Below are 26,866 nucleotides of genomic sequence, written 5' to 3'. Positions count from 1 at the left end.
ACAGGAAAGGAAGTGTGTCCCCACTGCCCGGAGCGACAAGGAACAGTGACCAACTGACCAATCTCTTGATCCCGAAGCAGGACACGTAAGTGAATGAGCTGCTGCAGCAGGTTTGAACTCGGTAGCTCGAGGCTATGGCGTGAACAAGCAGTGAAGCAAGACATAGCTCGCAGATCTCTGATGGTAGAACAGCTACTTCTAGCGACAAAGAACTGATGAAAAATATGGATTCGAGATCAGGGAAGGGAGAGAATAGGGTGAGGAAAGTACATGCTAAATTGCACTACGATGGATCGCATTCTAGCTGCGCAATTGCGGAGGACCTGCTAGGTACTGATGAACGGCAACAACAGTAGCTTAAAGACTTTTCTCTTTTTTCTAATAAGAAAACAAAATACAGGTACATATGCTGTCTCACCCACACCCCCGCAGGCAAACACATCTATGAAGACCTACGACACATGAGCTAGTTGATCTTGAGATTAACGAAGTCACTGTAAGTATCTCGTTATAAGTATCTCACTGAATGAAGTCACCACTTACTGAGCAAATAGCCGAAAATGCAAGGAGCCAAACTAAGTCTAAGACTTGAATCTAAGGCTCCACCACAAAGAATTTTCATCGACGAAGCTTTGTTCACATAAGAATTCCCTACTGGCAGCCCACCTCTTCTTCACCGACCACCAGGCACCAGCCAACTTGACTGGTGGGCCTTCTTTCACTGGGCCACGGGTTGGAGTTTGCACTGGGCCCTCGCTTCAACAACAACAATAGCAGCAGCAGTCAGCAGACAGCAGGACCCACGAACCTCCTCATCAGCAACGGTAACCAGGACAAGGCATGGCGTGCGTACCCCTGGCTGCGAGGAACCTCTCAATGGCGGCGATGACGCGCCTCCCGTGCGTGTACCTCATCAGCTTGGCCGCGTTGCTCCTGGCCACACCCACCAGCACGCGCACCTGCCGCTCCTCCGCCGTCACCACCATCTTCTGGATCACCGAGCTGGCGTACGGGTCGATCATCATGTCCTGCAAGTTCATCACGACATTCACATCACATTTTGGTCATTTTCTGATGCTGCAATTCCTATTAGCAGTACAAGCAAGCAAAGGGAAATCGATGGATGGATCAGAGGTCACCATCACCAACCATGAAGTGGTCGTCCAAGTGCTGGCCGCCGCCAGCGGCGATGATCTCGCTCGTGATGAGCTGCCGGTCATGGTGGCAGCCGAAGGTCAGGCACTTCTCGATCACATTCGAGGCATACTTGTGGTAGCTCATGGCCACGATCTGCGTGGCAAATTTCTCCACCATCGTTGACCTCCTAGCGGCGCCTCCGTGCTCCAGCAGGTGCTGCACCACGTAGTTTCCGAATCGGTCTGCAGATAGCATCTGAACGGACTCGATGATCTCTGCCGTCATGGCGTGATGGATCTCCGGGTTGCAGTAGGCCAGCACTTTCTGGGAACATGATCAGCAAACACAAACGAACACGAAGCAGCGAGTGATGAGCTGATGATAAGTAGTAATGAAGATGGCAGAAACTGGAACTGACAGAATAAGCAATGAGCAACCTGAACAACATGGCACCCATAAGGATGGGTGGATAGCATCTTGGCCTTGCCGACGCCGTAGAGGCTCCGGAAGATGAACTGGATATGCTTGGATGGCACACACTCGATGCATTTCTGGATCACGTAGTTCGCGTACTGGTCGCGAACACATCTCAGCACCTTCCGATCGAGCTCCATGGCCATGACCAATTTCTGGTCGTGTTCTGCTACTTCAAAAGCCTAAACAAGACAGCAAATCCATAAAAAAAGAGAACGTTGGGTCGATCACTTGACAGACTAACTAGGAAAGGAAATTACAGAGCTATCAGTTATCTGAATATCAAGCACAAACTTAGCAAAAACATATATATGATGAACAGTAAAAACAACAGAGGCTATAGGCCATCTAAAGCATTTCTCAATCTGAGCTGCTATTAAATAAAGGGAAATTCTATTCTTGAGTTTACCTTTTGTATGACCCGGCAACCGTACATATGAAGGCTCAGACCTAACACATCACCCATCAGATGGCGGATGAATATCCTCTTGTAGGATCGTTGGCCATGGTTAAGAATCTGATGGAAAATTGACAGGTTAGTAGTTACTATGGGAGTTCAAGATCAATTTATGCCCTGCTGCTTCAGAATTCTAGTAAAAGAAGAAAAAAAAATAAGCATGCACATATTGGATCAGAGTTGGAGAAACTTAACCTTCTAACCTTCTGGACTGCATGATTTCCAAACATGTCAACAGCGAGCGTGCGAACATAAGGCATGATTTCCTTATAGACCATAATGATCTCTTCTGTTGTTGCCCCGTCAACTGCCCGCTGTATAAAGCGGCTCCCCTTGGCATTAGCACTGTATGAAAAATTACAGTAAGGAGCCTTGCATATGCATAATTTTTCATTAATCACAAGTTGATATTAGCTGCAAATATAATCAAGGGTTTTTAAATTTTAAATGGTTTGCGTACCAGAAAGCAACTACTTGGCCCCTAATGTGCTTGAGCCTGAGGGAAGCAGTGTGCACTGGAGTCCCCATCTTCTGCTGAAGGAGCTGAACATAAGCATGGTCATTGTCCGGTGGGCCTCCAAACCTATTTTTTTTAGCAAATGCAAAATGTCAAGTAAGCGACTAATTGTTTTGATAACTCATGATAGTGGTTCTTGCGTAATATTCCAAATGATGATGCTAGGTCAGTCTCAGTACATGGTTTTATTTTAGTGCACGTTACCAAGACTGAGAACTTGGTAACCGTGCTAGAGGAGTGTTCTGGTGATAAACTTCTCTCTCATCCCATAAAACTCTCCCTTTTCTCTCATAATTATCCTGCTATATCAGCAAATTTTGCTGATATGGCATAATATTTAATATCCATAAAACTTCTTATGAAATCCCCGTTAAGACTGACCGCAGTGCATAGTTTTATTGCATAGTTACCAAGACTGAGAACTTCATAACTGTGACAGAAGACTGTAATGGTGACGAAACTCCTCACTCATCATATGAAACTCTCCCTTTCCTCTCCTTATAATTACCCTGCCATGTCATTACCCTGCCATGTCAGCACATTTGCTGATATGGATAATATTTAATACCCATGAAACTCCTTATGAAACCCCCATCGAGACTGACTGCAGTGCATAGTTTCATTATATAGTTACCAAGATTGAGAACTTGGTAACTGTGCTAGAAGACTGTAACGGTGATGAAACTTCTCTCTCATCCTATGAAACTCTCCCTCCTCTCTCCTCATAATTACCCTATCATGTTAGCAAATTTCCTAATGTGAAAAAATATTTAATGTCCATAAAACTTCTTATGAAACCCCCACCGAGACTGGCCTTAGTGTTCGCTTTTTATAAGATGGATGGCCATAGTGGTAGTGAGGAATTGCAATTGTAAAGCATAATTATTATTGTAAACTTTAACAATTTCATAATATGTCATCATCCCCCTCCCTCCCCCTCCCCCCCCCCCGTCGTCCTCCAGGGGCGACTCAGGCGGACCCGCATCCCGCCGCCGCCGCGGCCCCTCCCGGCCCCCTCTGCCCCCTCGCCGCCGCCGGAAGTTCGCGCGGCTGCTAGGATGGCGACGGCTGGGCCCTTTTTCTACCTCAGCACCGTGGCCGCTGCCCCTCCACTCCGCCGCGACCACCGCCCTCCACGCTGCCGCAGGCGCTGCCCCTCCTGCCGCACCCTGCCCCTCCTCCTGCACCACGTCGCTGCCGGTGCAGGGGTCACTGCGCGAATGCGCCCTAGACCTATGCGCGTCGGGCGCCGGTGCTGGACATGGCGGCGGCAACGCCTTGGGGCAGTAGATCTGGCGTCTTGGGGGTCGGATTCGGCGTCCCCTGGGCCGGATCTACACGGGCAGCGTGCAGGCGGGTGCCCGTGGTGGCCGGATCCGGCACCCCCGGGCCCGCGCGAGCGACTCGGGCGTAGCCTAACCCTAGTGCCGCGCCCGTCCACGGCGCAGGCCAGCGGCGTGCGCGCCGTGGCGAGGAACGCGTTGCAGCGCCTTAAGGCCTGTTGGGGTTGCCTCTGGAAGCGCACCGAGGGGCTGCTGCAGGACGTCCCCGTGGTGCTCGATGCGTGCTGCTCTTCGACGACGATATGGTCAGCAACAGACGGCAACCATTGGCGATGACGTGCCTTGCTGTTCGTACGAATCATCAAGGATTCATATAACAGGGTGCACATCTGGGCGCGACATTGGCCCATGGTGGTGTGCCACGTTGCATAGTGCAAGCCGCTGAGGGCTCAAAGCAACAAGGTACGGCGGCGGCGGTGGTCGGCGACAGCCTCGAGGTGCGGCGGTGTAACATGAGCGGTGCAGCTAGGTCCGGCCCCATATGCTGCCTGGTTGGAGGGGGTGGCCGACACAGCTTTGCGGCTATCACGTGCAACCGGTGCATCGATGCCCCTCTGAAGAGGCTTCCGTGGGGCGGCGCGACAACGGCGTTGGTCTTTGTGAGCTCTCAACAGCACAAGGGCGACCCTGCTCGTCATGCCGACAATGGTCAATGGTAGTGTGCCTCGCTACATCACACTAGCCGTTGAGGGCTCAAGCAACGAGGTACATGGTCGATGGAGTCGCTAGCGAAAGCCTTGCCGGAATCTAGCCGGTTTTGACGACGACTCGTTGCTGCGGTTCTATCCCTCCTACACTTGGCCGGTGCTTCGAAAGCGACGCCTGATGTGCAGCAAAAGCATTGCGCCCGGTGCGCAGGGAGGTGCCCACCTCCGCACATCAAGTTAATTGCAGGCTCGCCGCTTCCAAACTCGATGCCCGATGTCGTGAGTTGTAGTTCTTCTATCAGTGGTTATGCCATGTTTGAGTCCTTGAGCTAGGACGTGTTGTTATACGTGGTCATGCCACAAATCGCCTTATGCTAGGCAAATATTGTAAAACTTTGATTATCATGCGGGCTGTTAGGGGCCATAATAAAATGATTCAGGTGGGGATGCTCTCCCCCCCGTTGACTAAAAAAATAAAATGTCATCATTTAGGTTTCATTGTGTTATCCATAAAATTATAGTTTCAAAAGTATGGATTAATTACATTGCGCTGATAAAATTTCCTGGCTTCGCCCCTGCTCCAAACTGCTGAACTTGAGAGGAACCATAAGAAACTCTTTGTTTCTGAATAACCGAAGTATCTGTATTTGTTGAATTGTCCCTATAATATGCAACTGGAGCAACCGTAGCACAATGACACTTCATATCATGCTGAAGGACTCTCCCACAATTGGCCTGGTTATGATCATTGCGTGCACGATGATATGCCACCTGGAACGCAAATAAATGTCCATTTCTCTTCATGCTGGCATGCTGTCTCAGCAGTGTAGCTTCGAAGTCTTGCACAACTTTTCCTGGAGCACCGAAAGACTGAGCCCCTGAGAAAAGACCACCAGAATCACACACGGTGCTTTCTCCATTGCTCATCTTGACCTGAGCAATAGTAGTTTCTTTTTCGTTGTTGTCCTGATGATCCATTGCTTATGAAGAAGAGGTCAAATTGTACATCTCCCAGTCCCTGTAGCAGGTACACATAGGCTGTTGGTGTCTCCTTGCCTGAATAGAGAGTTGCAGTTATACTGCTAGACTCCTTTAGATGACCTGGAGTCAAAAGGTCACCACCGATTGGATCCACCTGAGGAGGAAACAGCAAGGCTCAGTAACATAGAGAGAATTACTTCTTAATGAAGAGCAAGTACTAGCAGCAAGTGCAACAGAATAGTTCCTAGAAAACAAAAAATGAGCATACTAACATGGATACCTTATTTCAAAAAAAAAACATGGATACTTCTTGTGCATTACCACGCACAGGTTAAATGGACAATGAGTCATAGCTAGTGCTGCGTCAAAGGAAAGCTTCTCAAAGTAAATTTTTTCTACAGATCTACCGATAATGGAACAAAGGTAAATCCTTGCTTAAGAATTGTATCATGCAAATCAAAGTGCAATGCCCATAGTAAGTAATTTACCCTATTATAAAAATAGCATTTTCTTTTAAGAGACAATAATATCGTTGTTTGTAAACTCTAAGCATCAGAGTAAAATTTGTATGTAAACTCTAATGAGCATTTTTGTTATGGCTGCTCCCTACGGACACAATGCACGATTTCCGGCAGTCTCTTTGGTAAGCGTCTGGCGCCTGCCTTCTGTGCTACAAGACAAATGAGGTCCCACCTGCCTCCCACCCCCAATCTCAAAGCTTCGCTCACAACTCACAAGCAATAATAAAGTTATCTGAAAAAATATATTTAAATAACTTTACATACAAAAGTTATTCTATTTTTTACAAAAATATAATTAGCACAGTTACTATAAAAAGGTTTGAACATACATTTACCGAAAACGTTAATAAAATAACTTTTAGGACAAAATATTGTGGAAAAAGCTTCAACTAGAAAATTTACTGAAATGACCTTTCAGTTGATTTTTTTCTAACAACAAAATTTACCCAAAGTATTCTAATATTTTTCCAAAAAAATGCTAGAATATTTTTTTCAAAAACTTCTAATATTTTTCCAGAAAAGTGTTTGGTAATAGCTTTTCCAAATAAAATTTCCTAAAATGAAAAGGTTTTATAAAAAATTATTTAACAACTTTTGGGATAAAAGAAAAATTTTAAGGGAAAAAGATAAACTTTAAATACGAGTAGCTTGCTGGCGGCCGCTCGCCCTTTGTGTTGCTCATCGTGATGTCACTCCTCCTTGGAGGCTGCTAGCGGTCATGGCTTCTCCGCATCGCACACTGTTCCTCTGGGTCTAATGTGAAACTCGCCATAGCCCACACCGCTCCTCCCTAACCGACCCCAAATTGGGTTACCTCCATTACCTAGCTAGCTAGCACTAAGATCCTTGTGGTATGGGAGAACCTTAGAGGTGTATCAACTAAACCTAAGGAAAATGCAGGCGGACTGATAAAATGTCCAAGGTGTTTCAGACCTAACGCGTGGGGCCGCCACACATTTTTGCATGTAAAATAAATAAAAATAAATAGTTAGGACAGGCTCACCCAGTTCGGTTTGTCTTCGAGCCAGCAAAACCAGCACCATGCTCGATAACCATGTGGGCTGGGCTTAGCCCAATGGGCCCAAGACGAGCTAGATGTTCTTAGGCCTAGTGTCAACCGCTAAACCTTTGAGAAACAGGAAATCTCTTTTCCACATTCTTAGAAATAAAAAAATCTTGTAGGCATACCGTACCACATTTTAGATCTAAAGTCCAGTGGGGTTGTTAGCTCCTCCACCTCATGAATAAATCTATGATCCTCAGGGTAGGAAAAATTTAGGAGTATACGGGACCTAAATCATATTGCCAATAGCCAATGGGAAACCTAGGGCACCTATTGGCCCTAAACAAGCAAGATTAGAGATCACCACTCGTCAGAAAAAGTACTTGAAAATTCGAGGCTCAACCTTGAGGATGCCGATTTAGAAGATAGTGATTTACCTTATGATAATCTTCAACATGTAGTGGTGTTAAGCTGTACGGATAGGATGATGTGCTCGTTGTAGCGCAGACCATAGATCTAGTGGAGAGGCGCTAGCAAGGAAAAGAGCAAGATTACACATATACGATAGGAAACACCAACTATGATAATAAGAAAGTAATAAATCAGGTGATGGTTACCTCAAACAAGAAACAAATCAGTCGATGGCGGCGCAAGCTACGTCACATTGAGCCTTCAGCACAGCCGGTCCGTATAATAGAGTTGGCTATTAGGTTGGCTAAGAGAGTCATAGCATTTAAGAGCAAGCACGTAATGCAGATATGTACATACAATCTGATGTGATCAAGACTTTGTGGCCATGTATGAATCAACACAATACAGAAACCACACATGCTTATCTAGGGACCATTGGGATATACCAAACACATCAACGAAAATATAATTCATATTAACTAGTAGATAATATGATGACAGATATCACCATGACACTGACAATAAGCAATACAAAAGCCTTGGGAAATATAATTAAACAACAGTGATACTAAATAAGTTCTTAGGCAACACAAGACACTGGTTATTGATCTAAATGACGACAATAAAGGCACAACCATGCTTGGATCTTCCGTAGAAAGGAGCAGCCAAGTTGTTTTGTATCAGCAGTTCAATAGCAACACTGCAAGTTGAAAAGTGGAAAAATGAATAAACCTGAAATAAAAAATTTCACTTAATGAACAGAACAAGGAACACCAGTAGCACCACCAGCAATGACCATATCATGGCAAGGTTCTGAAATAACAGATGTTTGTAAGAAAATATGTTGACGAAATGTTAATTGGAAAACATAGAAATGTGCAGTAGTATTATACCATGATTAATTATGATGCCTATTTCTAAACTTATGCCATATGTGCTCGATGTGATCATTTTTCAGTTGGGTATGCTGCGGATGTGAATGGAGAGCAGCTTTTCTACGCAGCACATCACCGAAGCATAAATTGCCACCAACATTCACTTCAGGGGGTAGAGCAAATGATGCCCCTGGACTCTCATTCAAGTCAGTCTGGATGGTCGCCTCTTCTTTTTCATCTTCCACTATCATATTGTGGAGAATCACACAAGCTAACATGATTCTCCCAACGCTCTTGCGCTTCCACAATTGTACAGGCTGACGAACAATGGTAAAACGTGACTGCAGTACCCCGAAAGCACGCTCCACATCTTTCCTAGCCCCTTCCTGCTGCTTGGCAAAAACCTTATGCTTCTCAGCTTGAGGAACCAGTATAGTTTTCATAAAGGCATCCCATTCCAGGTATATATCATCAGCAAAATAGTAACCTGTGTTATACTCATTACCATTGATTGAAAAATAAACTTGAGGGGCTTCTCCTTTTAGTCAAAAAAATTAAACATGCCACCAGGTGGGATAGAATCCACTCCCCTATCTTTATAACATTAAATTATTAGAACAAAAATTGTAGGAGGACATCAATGTTTAGAAAAAAATGCAGTAGGACATCAATGTTTAGAAAAAATGCTGGAGGACATCCAAGCATTCCAGATATCCAAAAAGATCAAAAACTTGCTTAGGTCTTTAACTTGTTATCATTACAACTGTCGGAGGAATTCTCCAGCCGGGTGGCGGAAAGCACCCGCCTAATCCTAGTTAAGGATGGGTTTGGAGGAGACTTAGGAGCGCTCGATCGGCGAACAGATGAACGCAGGAAGGCCACAGAGATTTAGAGTGGTTCGGGCCGCCGAAGCGTAACACCCTACGTCCACTTTGGTGTTGTTTTGCTTGAAGAAGCCTGGGTGAAGCCTAGCATACAGCTTGTGCTTATGCAACCTTGAACTTAGAACGTCTAGCGTGAGTGTTTTTGATCCCGTGTTCTAACGAGTGCATTCTCCCTTTTATAGTCCAAGGGGGATGCTTACACTGAGCGGGACCCCGACATGTGGGTTCGGCCAACAGGAGCTTGTTCTACGAGAGATATGGAGGTCATCTCCTCGAGCTCCTCTCCGTAGTCCTCTCGATCGGGGAGTTGATGTGCGTATCCACAGTCGGGATACGGCCGTGTACAGCCTTGTCTTGTACAGTGTTCGGTGTCAGCGTTGCCCAACAGTGAAGCCGTGCTGTCACTGTTGGGATCGAACCTCCAGTCAGGGGGCGAGCCAGCGCTGACTCGTGCCATGCGCACTGTTACAGCGCAAGCCTTAGCACGCCTATTACAGACCATCATCACACGCGCAGCGCCGTGACGGGACTGCACACAGTCCGCGCACTGTGCGCGGTGATACGACGCGCCGCCTTCAGATCAGGCGGGCTTACCGTGGTGTCAGCTTACCTGCCCCGTGTGTCAGTGGCAGGCCGCACCTTTTGACCTTGGCGCGCCCAACTCACCTACCGCATTGAATGCTGGTAGGTGGAGAGGCGACCCGTAAGGGGCCTCCGGCCGCAGGCACGCGGCGGGGTCAGCCCCGCTCCTCCCGCCGGGCAGCACATGGCGGCACCGGACCCCTTCCCGGGGGAAAGAGGGGTCCGGGGCCCCCGTGGCCGGCCGGAGCGGGCTGACCTGTGATGGTCTGGCCATCACACGTGGCGGCCCCGGACCTCCCAGGGGTGGCCGGGTCCGCAGGGGTTACCCGAGAGCTCTCCCGCCCACGTGGGTGTGCAAAGGCCCCGGACCTCACGGAGCTCGGGGAGGGTCCGGAGACCGTGGTCCCAGCAGTCAGGCCCGGAGGCCGTATGCCACGTGGCCCAGAGGCGAGGGGGAGCGTGGATTATGAGAAGTACCAGGGCCTGGACACCCTAGCAGGAGGTACCCCTATCTGTATGTACCGACAGAGGCCCCCGGGCCCACCTCGGGAGAGGGATGAACCCGCAGGTGGGGCCAAATCCCAGCATCGCGCCGGGTGTACAGCTCGTTCCCGCCAGGCGAGGGCACGGATGTCCTTTCGCCCGTAGCGGGAACCCCGAGGGACCCGTCCTCCGCGCGCACCGTGCGCGTCAGACGGTTCAGATTCTTGTCTCATTCGAGCCCGCCGCGCGGCTCGGGCGGTTCGGATTCCGCCCTTCCCACGATCCTCCAGCGCCCACGCCAATGACTGGTGGACCCGAGCCCACCGGTCATTGAGTGTGAGGGTAGGGGAAGGCGGCGCTGGCGACCGCTCGGCTTCCCCTCGGTCGCCGCGGGACACAAAGGGAGGAGCAGTCTTTTGCATAAAAGGTATGCGCCGAAGGGAACGGCTATCTTTTCGCTCTCGCCAACAACAGACGCCGTAGCGCCCCTTCGTCTCCGCATCCTTTCTCGCGATCAGCTTCCTTGCGCCCGGCACCTCTCTCTACCTTGCTCCTTCGCGATCCACCCCAACAATTTCCATGGCTTCACTTCCTTTCCCGCGCCGCTTCCAGACCCAGGATCAGCTGGACGCGGTGCGGCGCCTTCTAGGGTGGACCGCGCCGGCGAATGTCGGGAAGGTCAAGGCCGGCGAGGTCCCCCTCCGCGAGCTTGCCGCGGGGGAGTTCGTCCTCTTCAACTCGTACATTATGTGCGGGTTGGTTCCTCCGATCTCCTCCTTCTTCCTCCTGCTCCTGGAGGAGTTCGGCCTCCAACTTCATCATCTCACCCCCCACTCCGTTCTCCTCGCGGCGGTCTTCGCCCATTTCATGGAGATGTTCGTGGGGGTGCGCCCCTGCACCACCATCTTCAAGCACTTCTACTCCCTGGTCGGGACCGGGAAGAAGCGTGGCGAGATCGGCGCTTACTACTTCCAACTCCGGCACGGGATGTCGGGCGCCTACATCGCCGCCTTCTCCAGCTCCAAGTGGGAGGACTGGCGTGAAGGCTGGGTCATTGCGGTGACGGACCCCCACGACCGCCTAGAACTGCCGGAAGGGGGCCCCCAGAGCGACCGGAGCACCTGGAAGGCCAGGCCGTCAATTCCGGTAGAGCTCGACCCAGTCCTGAACCGGATCAAGAAGCTGGCAAGGAGCGGCCTGACTTCTATGATGGTGCTGGGCGACTTCCTGAAGCGACGAATCGCCCCCCTGCAGCATCGGTCCCGGATGGCCTACGTGTACACGGGGCTAAACGACTGCTGCAGGATCGCGCGGGGGCCCGGCGGCGACTTCACCCGGGCGGAGCTGGAGGCGGCGATCCGGGCGATGACCGGCGAGGCGTTCGTTCCAGAGTCCCTGGTCCTCCCGAGCGGGGTGAAGGCCCTGTGCGAGGACCAGGCTCTGCGGTCAACGGTCCTGGCGTCGATGCCGACCCTGGACGAGGGCGGCCTGGCGGTCCGGCAACTGGGGGGGGGGACCCCAACCGCGGGCTCCAGATCCCTGGCGCCACACCGGACCGCCAGCAACGCCCCAGCGGAGGTGCCGGGGAGCCGGGACCCAGAGGTCCGGCCCCCGGCGGGAAGGGAAAAGAGAAAGCGCCGGTGCCAGAGCACCGGCAGAAAGACTGTGCGGGTGCTGCCCCGGCCCAAAGGAACGGCGAGGCTCAGGGGGCGGCACCCGAGCGGCGCAGCCAATCCGAAGGGAGCAAGTCCCGGAGGCTCCAGCGAGGCGACGGCTCCTTGGTGGGGGAGCCGGCGCCCAAGCGCCAGAAAACCACGGGAGTGGAGGAGCAGAGCGGTGCTGTTCCTCCTCTCCCACAGCACCGGCCTCCACCGGGACGACAGACTCCACCGCCACCACCACCAGGGCCGCGTCCAGCGACACCACCGCGGCCGCCCGAGAACAGACCTCCGTCCCCAACGCTGCCGCCAGGAGGTTCGAAGGCCGGGGACGGCCCCCAAAGGTCCGGGGGGTCCTCGGCAGGGAGGAAGGTCCCCCCGGCCGCCCGGGGCAGATGGGAGTGGTACGACTTCCCGTAAGTGGTCTTATCAAGGTTTTTCATTTTCTTCCTCAGCTTCTGGTGCTTAACCAAACAGGTGGTACGGCAGGCCGCAACCTTCAAATGCTTCAACTGGGGGACCCGGCCCCCAGCCAGCGCCGGAGTCCTCGGCATCGGCTCCAGCAGGGCCTCCGCCAGGAGCAGCCCCAGAAGCCTCCGGACCCAGTGGTCCGGAGCTGGAGGCTACCATGCCGCCATGTCCAGAAGCCGCCCCCCAGGAGGAGGCGATCAGGCCCACTGCGACGGCAGAGGCCCCGGCCACAGCGCCGGGCGCCGAGGTCGGGCCTTCCCCAGCCGAACCGGTAGCTGAGGGGGTCGCTGCTACGGCGGAGGCTGCTAGGCCAGAGGCAGCGGCGACGGCGGCACCGGAGGCAGCGGAGGTGGCGGCTCCGGAGGCAGCAGAGGCTGCGGCTCCGGAGGCCGCCGAAGTCGCCAGTAGCGCCGCCCCACCAGCGGAGGAGGAGGAACCGGAGGTGGTGCTGGGGAGGCCTCTCCTCCCGAGCACAGCGGAGGTCCCACTCCCCCGGCTCATAGCCAAATGCCAACAAGCTCAACTGGAGCTAGAGGCTGGCATGCGACGGGAGTGGGAGAAGCTGGAGGCGGAGCGCCAGCGGCTCTCCGACTGGGAGGTCCGCCTGGGGGACCGCATCAACACTGTCTCCGCCCGCTACGTTGAAGAGCGCGCCAAGCTCGCACAGGGACACGAGCTCCTGCGGGAGGAGCTGGAGCAGGCGCGCTATCGAGAGGCAGCAGCGCTCGAGCGGGAGAAAGCAGCCAACCGGCGGGAAAAGGAGGCCCTCGAGGCGCAAATCGTCGCGGAGAGGCTGAAGGAGGCGGCGACGGCCAGGGAGCGGGCTGCCCGGGAGCTGGCGGAGGCGGCGAGGGAGGCGTTTACAACGGCCGAGGCGCAACAGGCCTCCCTCGCAGAACAGGTGGCGGCGGCAGCGAAGAAAGAAGAAGAGCTGGCCGCCCGAGAGGCAGAGGAGGTGGCCCGGCTGCAGGAGCTCCAGAAGCGGGAAGAGGCCGTAGAGAAGGAGCTGGCAGCCGGGTACCAGAGGCTCCAGGAGCGCGAGGCAGCGCTCCAGGAGAGGGAGGCCAAGGTGGAGGGGCTCCTGGCAGAGCAGCACGCCGGCGCCAACCGATTAACAAGATGGGTTGGCGCGGTGAACCCTCTGCTAGAGGCGCTCGGGGTCAACCCCATCTGGGTACCGGAGGCTCCTTCACCATTCGGCGCCGCACTCCAGCTGCTGGACACCACCGCCAGGCGGCTACAGGATGCGAAGGCCGGCCTCCAGGACCTCCTGGAGACAGAGGGACGAGCAGTCGCTCGGGGGGTGGCGGAGTACATCCTCACCAGCTTCCGGAGCCATGATCCTGCCGTCCAGCCGACGCCCGTCCTGGTCGGACCCCTCCGGGCGACAGCGGCCGCCGCGCGAGAAGGGGTCCAGGAAGCGGTGGACATGGTCGCGGCCCGCCTCCGACGACATCCCGAACCTTCAGAGAGTGGAAGTGCCTCCGGACCGCCAGAACAGTAGTGCTAGTATTTTTTAGTTATTTCTTTTGTAATATAACTTTTGTTATTGTAAGATAACCTTATAATATTACGCGTATTCAACGTAATTTTTGTGAAAAACTTAGCTGTTTTCCTGTTGTCGGTTTGTAAGGTATTCTTGTGCATACCGAGGTCCCGTGTGGCCCCCTGGGAGGTAGTCGCGATAGGATGGGACTAGCTGCCATAGAACCGAGGTCCTGCACATAACTTACGATCGACGTTTAGTAGACATCCCCACAGGTTCTCGGTCTGGCGAGCAGAGGCCTCCTAAGTTGCGAAGCGAGTCAGAGCTCTAGGACCCATGTTTAAGGGCTAGAAGGGGTCCCGGTCCCCTGGTACATGGTTCAAGGTGCAACGGCGCTCACCCTAGGAGGGCAGGGCGTGTAGGCTTAGGGTGCGGAACCAGGCTAAGCGGCTACACAGCCCTGGACCCTAGCAAAGGGCGAGCGCGTTTCCCTGGAGCCAGTTAACAGGGGTCCGGTTCCTTTTTTCCTTTGAAACAGAGGTCCGGGGCAGGGACGTAGCTACACAACTTAAGAAAGGCCTCGGCTATGACACAGACGCGGAGAACATGTGGGGGGTTAGTGTAATCAAGAAGCGAAAAAATGTAGACTCCAAGGACGTATTCGAGAACAAACTTTCCCTTAATGAATTGGTACAGGAGCGTTGTGCGATGTACGCCAGGGGCCGGGTTTACGAGGGCGGACCTCCACCGCCCCGGTCCGCACGTTGATGCTACCAATTACAAAGGGAAAATTCCCACTCAATCAGGTCCTAGGGATAGAACTTACGGAGGTGCTCAATGTTCCACGGGTTGGGCAGTTGCATTCCATCCTCCGCAGCCAAACGAACAGATCCGGGTCGGCACACCTTTGTCACCTTAAAGGGCCCCTCCCAGCTGGGGGAAAGCTTGTGCATGCCCTCTCGGTTCAGGATCCGCCTTAGGACTAGGTCCCCGACCCGGAGCTCCCTACTACGCACGAACCGTTGGTGGTAGCGCCGGAGCGCTTGGTTGTACCGTGCGTTTCGGACTGCTGCTCGCCATCTGCGCTCGTCGACGAGGTCCACATCTTGACGACGCTCCTGTTCCTGCATTCCCTCATCAAAAGACCAGACTCGCAGAGAGCCCATGGTGATCTCCGGGGGAAGGCACGCCTCGGCCCCGTAAACCAAGAAGAAAGGGGTTTCCCCTGTTGCCCGGCTAGGTGTGGTCCGGTTCCCCCATAACACACTTGGGAGTTCTTCAATCCACCTTGCGCCATGCTTCTCAAGGTCACAGTAGGTCCGGATCTTGAGCCCTCTGAGGATCTCAGCGTTGGCCCGCTCAACCTGGCCATTACTCCTGGGGTGCGCCACTGAGGCGAAACAGAGCTGAATGCCCATATCCTCACAGTACTCCTGAAAGTACTGGCTCGTGAATTGGGTCCCATTGTCTGTGATGACGCGGTTCGGGACCCCGAACCGGCACACAATTGACCTGAGAAAATGTGACGCCCTAAAAATTTACCAAAATCAAATCACGCGTTAGAACGTTTCGATTAAAGACCACTCGTCGCCAGACCATAGCCCTAACCCCTGACCGTATCGCCATCCCATCCCGCGCCGCTCGGAAGCCTGCCGTCTGCGCGCGGTCACCGCCGCGAATAGCGCCGGCGCAAGTCATTTCTCGCGCAGCGCGCGAATCCCGCGCGCGCGTGGCCGATCGGCCGCGGCTGCGGCCGCGATTGGCGCTGACGCGTTTTCTTTTCCCCTCGCCGTTCCCCCTCGCACCGCGCGCTTCCCCGCGTGGCCGACCGGCCGCGGTCACCGCCGCGACCGGCGCCGGCCCCTCTCCCTCTCTCTTTTTCTTTTCTTTCTTTCCCTTTATTTCTTTTTCCCTTTTTCCTTTTCTCTCCTTTTCCTTTCTTTCTTTTCTCCCTCCCCTCCCTTTTCTTCCTCCTCCCTTCCTCCCTGTTTTCCTCCTGCTCCTGAACACCGCCGGCCTTGGCTGCTCGCCGCACCAGCCACGCCAGCCCCTTTCCCCCCCTGCGTGCGTGCCCGTGCGCCAGCCCCGCCCTCGCCCTGGCCGCGCCGTACCGCGCCGCTCGCGCACGCGCGTGCCCGCCCCCGGAACGCGGCCGCGCCGCCCGTCGTCAAGCCGTGCCGCCCGCCGCTGCTCTCCACCGCGCCCCGCGCGCACGAGCACGCCCTGTTCCTCCGCGTGCCGCGCCGCCCGCTGCTGCCGCACACCGCCGCCGTCCTGGACACGCACTGCACACCGCGTCGCGACACGGACGAACGGACAAGCCGCCATTAATGGCGCCCGCGGAGCCGCCGGCCGAGACCCCCTCCACCGCCCTTCCCCCGGCCTATAAATAGCCTTCCCCGCACCTCGGCACCCCCACCATCGCGCCATCACCACCAGCTCCCTTCCCCAAGCTTCCACCGCCGCCCCCGCCGAGCCGCACGGCCGCCGCCGCCTGCCCCACGCCGGCCCGCCGCCTCGCGCAGCCCCCGCCCGAGGTGAACCCCAAAAAGGGACCCCCTCTTCCTCCTCCCCCTTTTCCCCCACACGCCCGAGCCGATTAGGCCCTAGGGCCGCCGGATTTGGGGCCGGCCGAGCCCCCCATCCCTCCTCTGTTTCACGTGGTGAGGGGAGGAAGAAGAAGGGCAGTTTTGCCCAAACCCCCCCCCCTTTCTCCTCTATCTGGTTAAAAACCCTCCACCCTTTGACACCTTTGCGAAAAGAACCTATTCCTTTTGCTATTTCCAAAACTAGACCCCCCCCATGATATAAATTTAATTTCAAGTAGATCCCTCGCACTTTATGTTATGCCTCTTATATTTCCAAGATTTACAAAAAGGCCCTTCTGTTTCTAGAAAGTTTACGAGCAAGCCCCTGGACCCCTGTTTAAGCCCTGAAACCACCTTTAGCGCGTCATTTTATGTGTGAAACGACCTCCGATTGACCCGAAACTTTACCACGCCCTTTCTAGTATAGTTTTAGCCATGCCATTAAGAAACCACCCAGAGATATTGCCCCTAACTCCGTAACCAAATTATTTCCGATTCAAGCCTATCGGTGAAAGCTTTTAGTTCTTTCGCTTGATTGTGTGTCTGTTTGTTTGCGTCGTAGGACACGGAGTGAACGACGAGGTTCCCGGCCGTGACCAAGCAACTGAGGACTAGTACTGCGACCCCGAACCCGAAGGACAGTGCTTCGATCAGGACTTCCCGCAAGGGTTTGACGATGGCAAGTTCAATTCCGCCCTTTGATGCATGTTTCTGTCCTAGTTTTTATAAACACAACCCAGTGGCCTGTTTTATAAAATTGCATTGTTTTGCGTGATGAAAACATGGTAGGATAGCCACCCTTGCCGTGATAGCCATACCTTGAATACCTGATTTTATAAAGAAAAATGCGTGTGTGTGGGAAAGGGTAAAGTGTGGATTTGAGAAACGAGTCGGACGGGATGGATGGCATTTCTGTGTGAATTGCCGTTGGTGTGCTCGTACCTGTGTGGTTGAGCGAGGAAGGGAGATGTCCGTCCTGTCACCCCTAAGGACCGAGTTGATGTGACATCTCACCTAGCTTCTTGTCGTGCGAACCACTTGACCGTTGTATGGGCAACGGCTTAGCATAAATCCCACTAGTTAGCCTGATAGCCATCAGGAGAGCTGAGAGCAACGGGTGATCAAGGAGACGGGATAAGCTCTGTGTGACTTATGCCCCGGTTAAACCTCGGTGATAGGTCGAATGACCCCTTGATGGATCCCGTGGTGGCTAGTCAGGTCTAGCTAAGGTGGGTAATGGCTTTGTTGGGATCTGCACCGGCACTAAGGTGTTCGTGCTGTGGTACCCCACCTGTGGGTAAAGTTGCACACCTCTGCAGAGTTGAAAATCTATTCGAATAGCCGTGCCCACGGTATTGGGCAAGTTACGGTGTGGTCACATAACTAGTGTTTCTCTCTGGGAAATGGTTGATCTGGTGTGAGTTGTTTGAAAAGTATCCGGCAATAGTGCTGTGTGCTACGACGGACGGGGAGTCCGGTAGCGGCTTGAAACTTGGATCCGTGAGGATCGGCATTGTGCGTTCTTAGACACTTGAAAACTTGTTTTGAAAAATGCTTTTAAAACGAACCCTTGCATATAATTGTGCTTCCGCAAAAGAACCGTAACTTTATCCTTGGATTATTCCGTGCATCTAATTCTGTTATAACCCCCCCCGTGGGTGTGATTGGACTTGCTGAGTATGTTTGTACTCACCCCGTTCTTACTTTACAGTGGAGGATCCCGACTACAACCCCGAGAACGACGAGTAGGGTCCCGTCCTGCACCCAGTCTTGCCTGTGGGTGAGGTCACCGTTGGAGCTCCGCATGGCGCAAGACTCTGATGATCCTTTGTTCGTAGCTAGTGTAGTTGTGTGGGTTTTTGTTGTAATCCTCGCGATAGTGGCGCTTCACTGCCCATTACCGCGAAGAGTTGTACGGTGATGTACCATCTGATGTAATAAAAGTGTTATCAGCCTCCTGGGACTGATAATTCGACACTTTTAAGTCTCCCTGATGGGGGGGACGCTTCAGGTGGTATCAGAGCCGTAGGCAGGCCGTAGGACGTGACCCTAGGAACGAAACTCCTTTTCAAGCCCTAGGATTTGTTCGGACTTAGATATTTTTCTACACTGACACTCACCACTGGTTTTTACCCTGTTCCAGATGGCTGACAACGGATGGGTCAACGGAGTCTGCTACGCAGAGCCTGGCCTCCCTAAGTTATTGTTGCTCAGCCTGGAACGCGTTGGGGTTATGGAAACGCCGGAGTACGCCTACCGAGAATACATCTCCGGTGGCACCCTTCGGTGCGACACGATGATCTTTGTGGAGAGAAGCACCCGCTACCCTGATGTGGACCCTTGGTTCGTCTCCACCACTGGCTTTCGCTTCCCCGACACGTACCGAAAAGCCGCCCGTAAAGCCCTGCCACGGCTGCGTGTGCTCTACAAGCACCACCTTCAGCGGACCCCTATGGGATTTTTCCCACCCACTAGAGGAAGAGGCCGCACTTGGATTGCCCGAATGAGAGGACTCGGACGAGAAGAAGAAGACTTAGAAGATGCGGTCTCCCACCTATCCATCTACCTTACTGGCTTGGATGCACTCTGCCGCGAACAGTCGGCACAACTGAAGAAGCTAATCCAGGGGATTGAAAAGATAACCCAGGAGCTGGAGGAACAACGGACAAGAGCTGCAAACGCCGAGTATTCCTTAGCCGCCCTCCAAACCCAGATGCAAGAGTACGAGAGCCGCAACGGAATAGGTGGATGGATAGAAGAAGAAGAAGAAGAAGAACCTATGGAAACCCATTGGGATAAGGGTACTCAGACCGAAGATGAGATGGATCGGTTCCTTCCGATAAAGAAGCGCTCTATCAGGACCGAAGAAGAATCCCCATGATAGGATTAGCACCCGAGCTAGAACCCTACCCTATTGACCACGTATCCATGAGAACTGTACCACCCTCGTTGTAATAATAAATATCATCTACTCCCTTTTGCACCTGTACCAGATTGTTTACCCTGCTTCTGTTTCAGATGGCTGAGGAAGGATGGACCCAGGGCGACTGCCAAGCTGCACCTGGCTTCCCCAGCCTTTTGATCGACACCCTGGAAGGCCTTGGCGTTACGGAGCGCCCAAGGTACTACAGCCGAGAGTACGAGCACCATGGTACCCTCCGCTGCAGGGTGATCCTGGTCATCGCCAGGAGCAACCGCTACACCGACATCCAGCCCTGGCGAGCGACCGCCACAGGATTTAGACACCAAGATACCTACCCCCTGGCCATCAGAAAAGCACTCCGTTATTTGTGCCGGATTTTTGAAGAACACCTCGCCCCCACGCCAGCGAAGTTCTTCCCGCCGGCCATCAGAACCCCGGTTTGGGAAGCACGCATGAGAAACCTGGAACGACGCCGCCACGAAGAAAGTCCCCTGTACCAAGTGGCTACTTATCTAGCCGCCCTGGACCATCTCTTTGATGAGCAAGCCAACCTTCTGAGGGAGCAGACCCATCGAGCCGAGCAAGCAGAGCTCGCAGTGAGACTGCAGCAGATTCGAGCCGCCCATGCTGAGGCAAGAGCCGCAGCCGCGGTTAGCAGTGAAGCCGTAGCCCAAGAAAGCCTCAGGCAAGCTCGAGACCGGCGTATGCAAGATTGGACCCGTAGCGGAACGCCAGTCCCGGCAATTGGAGAAGACCATGTTTTACTCGGGACACCCGTCATAGGATGGGGAACGCTCTTTGGAAGCACACCAACACCACCCGAGAACCCTGAAAGCTCTGCTGCCGCCGTCGAGGGAGACGCTGCGGCGCAACCCTCGACCAATGGAAATCCAGAGGAAGGCGAGCAGGGATCACTCACGCTTTCCGCCCCAGAAGAAGGCCTGCCCCGCGAGTAGAATGACCGACGCCACCCTAGCGGTGTCACCCAGCCTTTTGTTTAAGTCGTGCCTTACATGACCCTGGACGAGTAGCACGAGACCTAGTCTCACCCTAAGTTGTACCTCCTGTAGTAATAAAATGTTTGTGCTCTTGCTTGTAATGTTGTGTGCTGTGTTGTTGTATGCTGCTGTTTATATAGCTACCGGCAGAAGGTAGATTCTGCCTTATATATACAAATTAAACAACTTAAACATCACATAATCGTAACCCGTTTACCCATCAACAGGTGACCCCCGGAACGTCGCGAGGGCCTCCCGTGGCCGGAACCCCGTAGCCGCTAGTGTCGGAGCACATCCCTTTGAACAAGATCTTCCCCAAGGAGAACAAGAAGTAAGCCAGAACCGAGGGGAAGTCAAGAAGGAGAACAACTACCACCACCCCCACCCCTCGGAGACCTGGCGCAGATCATCCATAACCAGACCCTCATACTGGAGACACTGGCGAATGCCCTCATTAACCGGCAGCCACGAGGGCAGAATATGAACGACAAGCTGACGGCCTTCCTAAGGACCAAGCCACCAACCTTCGCCGGATCCTGCAACCCGTTGGATGCTGACGACTGGTTGCGAGTAATTCAGAGAAAGCTCGAACCATTCGAATGCCAGGACCGGGATAAAGTCCTTCTGGCGGCCCACCAGCTCACCGGAACGGCATTATCCTGGTGGGAAAACTATTGTGCTGCAGCCGAAGACGCCTCTACCATCACCTGGGGAGAATTTGTAAGAGAGTTCCGCCGCTACCACATCCCCTCAGCCACTATGAAGCGCAAGGCGGATGAATTCCGCGCACTGCAACAGGGGAGTATGACGGTGGAAGAATACACCCACCGGTTCATAGAATTGGCCCGATATGCGCCGGAAGAGGTGAATGACGACGATAAAAAGCAAGACATGTTCAAGAAAGGGTTAAGCCCAGAGCTCCGGACCTTGCTTACTCCCCAGATCTATCCGGACTTCAACACCCTGATGAACAAGGCCATCCTCACAGAAAGGGCCAAGGCCGAAGAAAGAAAGGACAACAAACGCAAATTCTTGGAAAGTAAGGCTCGCCAGCAGGACCGCTTCCAAAAGTCGAGGAACTCCAACTACACTGCACCAAGATCCCAGGCCCCAATGCAGTATAGGACTCAGCCCCAAGTGACCGGGTCACGAGCCTCTGAAGCACAGCCCAAGAGTCAAAACACCATGAGGGCCCCGCAGAGCAACACCAGTCTGGCCGCCTCCGACAACAGCAATGTTAGGGCCTGTTTCAACTGCCGGGAGACAGGGCACTTCATCGCCAACTGCCCTTACGCCAAGAATAAGCCGGCAACATCGGCCTTCTCCAACTCGGTGAATGGACCCAGACCAGCCCTGACCGGTGCCAACCGAGTGCCCGTCCGCAACAACGACGGCAACCAGCAGGTGAAGCAGCAATCATTTGGACGAGCCCGCGTCAACCACATCGGACGCGCAGGAGGCTCAAGAAGCTCAGGGCGTAGTGCTCGGTGAGTACTTAGTCGACTCAGCTCTGGCGACAGTATTATTTGATTCTGGAGCATCACACTCGTTTATATCCTCGAGCTATGTGGAGAAACACAAAATACCTACAGTACTACTAAAAACACCCCTATTAACCCGGACGCCTGGGGGCGACATCAATTGTCAGTTAGGGTGTCCCCGGTAAGGATCAATTTAAGTGGGGTAGAATTTCTAGCAGATTTGGTAGTACTTAAGTCTGGGGGAATAGACGTAATCCTTGGAATGGACTGGTTAAGTCGACACAATGGACTCATAGGTTGCACCGACAAAGTGGTACACCTAACAAACCCCGAAGGAATACAAGTGATCTGTCATACCCGGGATAGTAAGTTTGACCCAATGGTGTTTAGCATGGAAGCCAAGCCCTTAGAAGGAGTCCCGGTAGTAAACGAATACCCAGATGTCTTCCCCGAAGAGCTTCCCTGTATGCCACCGGATAGGGATATAGAGTTCGTCATTGACCTTATCCCTGGAACCTCCCCTATAGCCAAAAGACCCTATAGGATGGCGGCATCCGAATTGACAGAATTAAAGAAACAACTAGAAGAACTGCAACGAATTGGTTTCATCAGACCAAGCTCGTCACCATGGGGAGCCCCAGTTCTGTTTGTCAAAAAGAAAGATGGGAGTATGAGGCTATGTGTAGATTACCGGGCACTGAATGAGGTTACCATTAAGAACAAGTACCCTCTTCCCAGGATTGATGACCTGTTCGATCAGCTAAAGGGAGCCAAGTACTTCTCCAAGATCGATCTAAGGTCAGGATATTTTCAGCTCAAGATTAGGGAAAGCGACATCCCTAAGACAGCTTTTGTCACCCGCTACGGGCAGTTTGAGTTCACCGTAATGTCCTTCGGACTAACCAATGCCCCTGCTTACTTTATGAACCTCATGAACAAAGTATTTATGGATGAGCTGGATAAGTTTGTCGTAGTCTTTATCGACGACATACTTATTTACTCCAAGAGTGTTCAAGAACATGAACAACATCTGCGGGTAGTATTGGAAAAATTAAGGATACACAAACTATATGCAAAATTTAGCAAATGCGAATTCTGGCTGGAGAGAGTAGCTTTCCTTGGTCACATTCTGACCGCGGAAGGAGTAGCAGTGGACCCAGAGAAGGTTGAAGCCGTATCCAATTGGCAGCAACCGACTAACGTTAGTGAGATCAGGAGTTTTCTTGGATTAGCCGGATACTATCGGAGATTTATTGAAGGATTCTCTAAGATAGCCCGACCCATGACGGAACTTCTTAAGAAGGAGAAAAAGTTCGCTTGGACAGAATCCTGTGAGAGGAGTTTTCAAGAATTGAAGCGAAGACTGACAACCGCCCCAGTGCTGACCCTACCGGACATTCATCGGGACTTTGTCATTTATTGTGATGCATCCCGACAAGGATTAGGGTGCGTACTGATGCAAGACGGGAAAGTCATTGCATATGCCTCCCGCCAACTCAAGACTCATGAGCAGAACTATCCGACCCATGATTTGGAACTAGCGGCCGTAGTACATGCCCTTAAAATTTGGAGACACTACCTGATCGGAAATAAGTGTGAGGTTTACACCGACCACAAGAGTCTAAAGTACATCTTTACTCAGCCAGATTTAAATTTAAGGCAGAGAAGATGGTTGGAGTTGGTCAAGGACTATAATCTGGAAATTCAGTATCACCCCGGAAAGGCGAACGTGGTAGCCGATGCCTTAAGTCGGAAATCCTATGGGCCCACGAATGACCATCTGCGAGAGGAAATGGCACGATTAAATGTGCACATTATACCTCAAGGTTCCAGCCAAGTGCTAAACGTCCAATCAACATTAGAGAATAAGATTAGAGAAGCCCAAAGCTCGGATCAAGAGTTAGTAAAAATTCGCAAACAAACTGGAGAAAACAAAGCACCGGGCTTCAGAGTGGACGATAAGGGAACATTATGGTACGAGAATAGGATTTGTGTACCCCAGAATGGAGATTTCCGGCAATTGATCATGGACGAAGCCCATAACTCGGCCTACTCTATCCACCCGGGATCCACCAAAATGTATATGGACATAAAGCAAAAATATTGGTGGAACGGAATGAAGGCGGATATTGCAAGATTCGTGGCTCATTGTGACACTTGTCAAAGGGTAAAGGCCGAGCATCAAAAGCCGGCAGGATTATTGCAACCCTTGCCTATTCCGGTGTGGAAGTGGGATGAGATAGGAATGGACTTTGTAGTGGGACTACCCCGAACACAGAAGGGACACGATTCCATATGGGTAATTGTGGATCGACTCACTAAATCGGCACATTTCATACCCGTAAGGACCACTTATGGCGGAGAAAAGCTGGCAAAACTTTACGTGGAAAATATAGTGAAGCTACATGGAGTGCCCAGCAGAATCGTCTCGGATAGAGGGACCCAATTTACATCTAGGTTTTGGAAAAGCCTACATAAAGCCATGGGCACTCAGTTAGATTTTAGCTCCGCATACCACCCACAGACGGATGGTCAAACCGAGAGGGTGAATCAGATCATGGAAGATATGCTGAGAGCATGTGTCCTGACCTATGGAAACGATTGGGAACAGAGTCTGCCCTATGCAGAATTCTCGTACAACAATAGTTACCAAGCCAGCCTGGGTATGTCGCCATTCGAAGCCCTCTACGGAAGAAAGTGCAAAACTCCCTTGATGTGGTCGGAAGTTGGAGAGCGTGCACTAGTAGGACCCGCGCTCATAAAAGAAGCAGAAGAAAAAGTAGCGGAAATCCGCGAGAAATTAAAAGCGGCTCAGTCCCGACAAAAGAGCTATGCGGACAAGAAGAGACGGGAGATAAGCTTCAATCCGGGAGATTTTGTCTATCTCAAAGTCTCACCCATTCGAGGGACACGAAGATTTCAGGTACAAGGAAAATTAGCCCCTCGATACATTGGGCCGTATCGGGTTCTAAAGAAGGTAGGAGCAGTGGCATACCAACTGGAGTTACCGGAAGAAATGTCAGATATACATCCAGTGTTTCACGTCTCGCAATTAAGGAGATGTTTGAGAGTACCCGAAGGAGAACACGTGCCGGTAGAAACAATAGACCTGCAACCGGATCTGCGATATCAAGAAGTGCCGGTCAGAATCCTGGACACCGTCACTAGGAGAACGAGAAACTCCGAAGTACGAATATGCAGAGTTCAATGGAGCAGACATGGGGTGGAGGAAGCGACTTGGGAACGCGAAGAGGCGCTAAAGAAGGAGTTTCCCCATCTATTTAGGGGCCAGCCGAATCTCGAGGACGAGATTCATTTAAGTGGGGTAGGTTTGTGACGCCCTAAAAATTTACCAAAATCAAATCACGCGTTAGAACGTTTCGATTAAAGACCACTCGTCGCCAGACCATAGCCCTAACCCCTGACCGTATCGCCATCCCATCCCGCGCCGCTCGGAAGCCTGCCGTCTGCGCGCGGTCACCGCCGCGAATAGCGCCGGCGCAAGTCATTTCTCGCGCAGCGCGCGAATCCCGCGCGCGCGTGGCCGATCGGCCGCGGCTGCGGCCGCGATTGGCGCTGACGCGTTTTCTTTTCCCCTCGCCGTTCCCCCTCGCACCGCGCGCTTCCCCGCGTGGCCGACCGGCCGCGGTCACCGCCGCGACCGGCGCCGGCCCCTCTCCCTCTCTCTTTTTCTTTTCTTTCTTTCCCTTTATTTCTTTTTCCCTTTTTCCTTTTCTCTCCTTTTCCTTTCTTTCTTTTCTCCCTCCCCTCCCTTTTCTTCCTCCTCCCTTCCTCCCTGTTTTCCTCCTGCTCCTGAACACCGCCGGCCTTGGCTGCTCGCCGCACCAGCCACGCCAGCCCCTTTCCCCCCCTGCGTGCGTGCCCGTGCGCCAGCCCCGCCCTCGCCCTGGCCGCGCCGTACCGCGCCGCTCGCGCACGCGCGTGCCCGCCCCCGGAACGCGGCCGCGCCGCCCGTCGTCAAGCCGTGCCGCCCGCCGCTGCTCTCCACCGCGCCCCGCGCGCACGAGCACGCCCTGTTCCTCCGCGTGCCGCGCCGCCCGCTGCTGCCGCACACCGCCGCCGTCCTGGACACGCACTGCACACCGCGTCGCGACACGGACGAACGGACAAGCCGCCATTAATGGCGCCCGCGGAGCCGCCGGCCGAGACCCCCTCCACCGCCCTTCCCCCGGCCTATAAATAGCCTTCCCCGCACCTCGGCACCCCCACCATCGCGCCATCACCACCAGCTCCCTTCCCCAAGCTTCCACCGCCGCCCCCGCCGAGCCGCACGGCCGCCGCCGCCTGCCCCACGCCGGCCCGCCGCCTCGCGCAGCCCCCGCCCGAGGTGAACCCCAAAAAGGGACCCCCTCTTCCTCCTCCCCCTTTTCCCCCACACGCCCGAGCCGATTAGGCCCTAGGGCCGCCGGATTTGGGGCCGGCCGAGCCCCCCATCCCTCCTCTGTTTCACGTGGTGAGGGGAGGAAGAAGAAGGGCAGTTTTGCCCAAACCCCCCCCCCCTTTCTCCTCTATCTGGTTAAAAACCCTCCACCCTTTGACACCTTTGCGAAAAGAACCTATTCCTTTTGCTATTTCCAAAACTAGACCCCCCATGATATAAATTTAATTTCAAGTAGATCCCTCGCACTTTATGTTATGCCTCTTATATTTCCAAGATTTACAAAAAGGCCCTTCTGTTTCTAGAAAGTTTACGAGCAAGCCCCTGGACCCCTGTTTAAGCCCTGAAACCACCTTTAGCGCGTCATTTTATGTGTGAAACGACCTCCGATTGACCCGAAACTTTACCACGCCCTTTCTAGTATAGTTTTAGCCATGCCATTAAGAAACCACCCAGAGATATTGCCCCTAACTCCGTAACCAAATTATTTCCGATTCAAGCCTATCGGTGAAAGCTTTTAGTTCTTTCGCTTGATTGTGTGTCTGTT

General features: G+C 53.2%; 1 protein-coding gene across 1 annotated transcript; it reads right to left on the bottom strand.

Annotated features, from left to right (window-relative positions):
• Positions 1-815: 815 nt before the first annotated feature.
• On the bottom strand, positions 816-13,900 carry LOC112884871 (pumilio homolog 3-like). The gene is made up of 9 exons (XM_025950491.1): positions 13,768-13,900; positions 8,525-8,853; positions 4,183-4,213; positions 2,529-2,583; positions 2,272-2,413; positions 2,021-2,128; positions 1,575-1,793; positions 1,150-1,461; positions 816-1,028 (listed from the first exon to the last, which is right to left on the bottom strand). The coding sequence occupies exons 1-9, from the start codon at positions 13,898-13,900 to the stop codon at positions 816-818; spliced, it is 1,542 nt and encodes a 513-aa protein (XP_025806276.1).
• Positions 13,901-26,866: the final 12,966 nt, after the last annotated feature.

This window comes from Panicum hallii, chromosome 1 (genome assembly GCF_002211085.1).
Source record: "Panicum hallii strain FIL2 chromosome 1, PHallii_v3.1, whole genome shotgun sequence".
In the NCBI taxonomy this organism is placed as follows: Eukaryota; Viridiplantae; Streptophyta; class Magnoliopsida; order Poales; family Poaceae; genus Panicum; species Panicum hallii.
This window is presented reverse-complemented; position numbering and strand designations above follow the sequence as displayed.

Coding starts and splice junctions, on each gene's coding strand:
- LOC112884871 (XM_025950491.1), bottom strand. CDS start 13,900: ATGTCGTCGGAGGCGGGCCGCGACCATGTCCACCGCTTCCTGGACCCC. Junction 4,214..8,524: donor CTCTACCCCCTGAAGTGAAT/GTTGGTGGCAAT, acceptor TCGTACGAACAG/CAAGGCACGTCATCGCCAAT. Junction 2,414..2,528: donor GGCCAAGTAGTTGCTTTCTG/GTACGCAAACCA, acceptor TTTTTCATACAG/TGCTAATGCCAAGGGGAGCC.